Source organism: Mirounga angustirostris, unplaced genomic scaffold (genome assembly GCF_029215605.1).
Source record: "Mirounga angustirostris isolate CCGP_5_RB_7025 unplaced genomic scaffold, mMirAng1.0.hap1 SCAF_17, whole genome shotgun sequence".
Lineage (NCBI taxonomy): Eukaryota > Metazoa > Chordata > Mammalia > Carnivora > Phocidae > Mirounga > Mirounga angustirostris.
In genome coordinates this window covers 9,935,888-9,939,490 of record NW_026991725.1, presented here as the reverse complement: position 1 = coordinate 9,939,490, position 3,603 = coordinate 9,935,888, and the positions used below count along the sequence as shown (strand labels likewise).

General features: G+C 47.2%; 1 protein-coding gene across 1 annotated transcript; it reads right to left on the bottom strand.

The window, feature by feature from the left end:
* Positions 1 to 387: 387 nt before the first annotated feature.
* LOC123853543 (C-C motif chemokine 4) lies at positions 388 to 2,152 on the bottom strand. Its single transcript, XM_045888119.3, has 3 exons — positions 1,972 to 2,152; positions 1,348 to 1,462; positions 388 to 769 (listed from the first exon to the last, which is right to left on the bottom strand). Exons 1-3 carry the CDS (start codon positions 2,045 to 2,047, stop codon positions 682 to 684), a joined length of 279 nt encoding a protein of 92 aa, XP_045744075.1. The 5' UTR covers positions 2,048 to 2,152; the 3' UTR covers positions 388 to 681.
* Between the last annotated feature and the right edge of the window lie 1,451 nt (positions 2,153 to 3,603).

Here is a 3,603-nt window from a genome sequence, read left to right as displayed (position 1 = left end):
CTCCCTCCATCTACATTGTGCTGCTACTAGTATTTACAACTTCCCTATGGAATGCTGATGTGTGAACCCTTAGCATCACAGCTATCCTTTTGGATCATCCTTTCATGATGCTCCCCCAGCCAACTACAAGCCTTGGCAAGTCATGTCACCTCTCTGCCTCTGTTTCCTCCTCTGTAAAATTGTAGATAACCAGTAGGGACTTTAGAAGGGTGTTAAAATCCCATTGAAAATGTTAAGTGAGATCATGTCTTTACACATATTAGCCCATAGTAAGCACTCCGTAATTGCTCGTTCTTGTTGTGTTTGGAAACAGTAGTTTGTCCCAGTCGTAATACAAGGCAATTCCCTTCAACCCCAATCAAATTAAAATGCAAAGAAATTGTCTACAATTTTTAAGAAGTTTTATTTTGAAAACACATGGAATCAGTTGCATTATCCATACATCTACAATAGCAGAGAAACAGTGATGGTAGATTATCCCCATGGGGGACAAGTGTGCTTTGACAAAACAAATAATAGAAATAACTCCAAATACAATAACACAGCACAAAATAAGATTAAATTAAGAGAAGGAACGGGCTACTAAGAAGAGTCACGAGTGTGGAGAAGGTGCGTCTCGTGGGAAGCGTCGGGCTCAGGTGACGTTCCCTGGAGACCTCCTGCACCTGGAGCTGGAGCAGCTCAGTTCAGTTCCAGATCATTCATGTATTCCTGGACCCAGGGCTCGCTGGGGTTAGCACACACTTGTCTGCCCCTTTTGGTTTGGAATCTGTGGGACAAGGAATGGACAGATTAGAATCCCATGGAACCTTGCCTGTGGTAGGTATGTATCTTCCTTTGCTTGACCATGGTTCATGTTGGACAGCTCTAATAGATGGGGAAACCCTTCCTGGGGTGGTGCTAGAACTGGACTCCTTGTAAATTCTACTCTGGATTTAGCTCCACCTCCTGGGTTGCCCACATTAGGAACAAATGAGTTTTGCAATCAATATGGATACATCACCCTACTCATTCTCTATTGGTCCTAGCAATGACTTTTCTGTGTGTTTTTCTAAGCATGGTTTAGGAAATCAGCCCACATCTCCTGTCATCTTTTTTACTTTCCCTGGTTTCCTGGCTTCTGGCTAACTTCCTCTCCTAGAAACCCCCTTCCTCTCCCTTGGCTCCTACCCAGCCCCCTCTGGACTCACAGGTGACTTCAAGACTTGATCCTCACTGACTTCTGGAAGGGCTTCAGCCCTGACACTTGCCTCCCTACTGCTTGATTCCATCTTCCCCCAATAGGCTCCCTTTTCTAATCCTGCCCTCACCCTTGCCTCGTAGAGCAGCCCCAGGCTTGATACTCACACCACGGCTGGCTGGGAGCAGAGGCTGCTCGTCTCGAAGTAATCAGTCACAAAGTTGCGAGGGAGCTGCCTCAGGGTGTAAGAAAAGCAGCAGGCGGTGGGAGGGTCTGAGCCCACTGGAAAGAAAGGCAGGGGTGAGATAGAAGCTCTAAACAACCTGTTAATTTTGGCTTCTAATCATAGATATTCAGTGACCATTTCTATAGGATGACCAGATCCCAAAATATGGTCCCTTGTATCCAATCCCACTCACCCTAAGTAGGAGTATTATTCTGAGTAGAAGATCATAAGAGAAAGCCATGAAAGAATTCTAGAAGTTTGGAGCTGGACTGAGTCTCAGGGCATGTGTCTAACTCCCTCCATTTTACAGATGGGGAAACCAAGGCACAGAAAGAGACAGGAACTTGCTTAAATGAGTCTACTGGTTGCCATTTCTTAAGAAAACAGGAACTTAACTATTACTGAATGCCTACTAGATTCTACATTTAAGAGCAGGCTACTTGGAAATCTTCCTGTCTCCCTTTTGTCCAATCCCTAGATTCACTGTTAGATCAGCCCCAACTAGAAAAGTCAACACTGCCTACACCATGACTTTAGAAGTTAGCGGCTGGAAGAGTGGACTTACTTGGTGCTGAGAGCGTCGGGGAGTAGAAGGCAGCCACGAGCACAAGGAGAGAAAGGACAGTCACACACAGCTTCATGGTCTTGGCAGAGGAGAGGCTTTCCTGGAGCTGAGACTGCAGAGCCCAGAAGCTTCAGAACCCGACTGTGTTCTGCACTGAAACTGATTTGGGAACCCCTCTTTATAGGAACTCTGAGGCCTTGGACAGAGTTGGAGGCACAGGAGGGCAAATGGAATTTCCAGGGTAGAGATGATGTCATGGTGCCAATATGGAAACTAAAGCTAGCTGACAGTGAGAAGCCCTTCACAGCTTCTCTTCCCCAGGGCGATGTCATCACAGAGGAGGGGGGAAGTGGAGAAGAAGTGGGCTGTACTGTAGAGGGAAGTGGTACACCAAAGGCAGTGATCAAGACTGTGGAGAGAATTGCAAACCCAAGAGGAAGGACGAAACATTCACACCTGTCAGATGCTCTCGGCGGTTGGCGCCTCCAGAAGCTGGAGGCTTCACGTCAGTCTTTCCAGGGCTGCCTGGCCTTAAGAAGGAAGGGGCGGCCAGGACTCCATGTCCCATTCCTGGGACTCCTTCTGCTGAGCTGAGTGACCTTGGTGCCCTGTACCTTTTCCTGGACGTAAAGAGAGAGTCCAGCATTGAATGTGCAGAGGACCCAGCAGGGCAGCACAGGAACATTTACAACTTCTACCTATTGGAGATTTACGAGGGGCCAGGCACTGGGCAAGCTGCCACATACACATGGCATTTAACCCTACCATACCCCTGAGCAGGACTGTGATTCTTCCCCTGGGGCAACGAGGATCACATAGCAAGATTCACTATCTCCAGGCCACACGGCTGTCAGGTGGCAGTGCCAAGATTTGAACTGAGATTCATTTGATTCTAAAATCTGGTTTTTTCCACCCCATTGCCTCCAGTACAAATACAGAATGTGACCACAAAGAGAGAAAATGTTGACCACTAGGGCCAATACCACACACAAAGACCCATCTTATTAGGGCTGAAATCAGGAAAGGCGTTTGGGTCAGTCTGTTCTTGAACAAGAAGGGAACAGAAAAGAAATAAAGATCTCAATATGTTTACTTGACTGTTAATAGAAAAGGAGAAAAAGCTCAGGAAGAATCAAGTTTGGAAGACCCAAATAAAGAATGTTCCTCTAGTGTAAAAATGGGATTAGATATACCTAGCAATGAGCTTATCCACGTTATGGATAAAATGTGGAATCTAAGCACGTGGGTGTTCCCCAGCCATCCATAGGGAATTCCTTGCATTCATGGAAAGCTCTGCCTGGTTGGGCAGCTGCTGTTGACCTGTGGGTGACCACCTGAAGTTTACAAAGACCAGGAATACAGTGGTGCATGGAGTGGGACACGTGGGGCAATTAGAGTGGTTGGATCAAGATCTCTATCCACTGTTAGCTCACCCACGCTGACCCAGATGCTCACCCCCAGCCTCACATGGCTACCTGCCTCTGCCCTGAGAAAGAAGAATGAAGAGGGAAAGGAGAGAGCCAGGCCTCCTGGGTGCTATAGAAATGTGGGCTAGGAGGAATCAGGGCAGCATTTTGGAGTACTTCAGGGCTACTAAATAAAGTTCAATGTCATCCTACCTCATCACTCCCC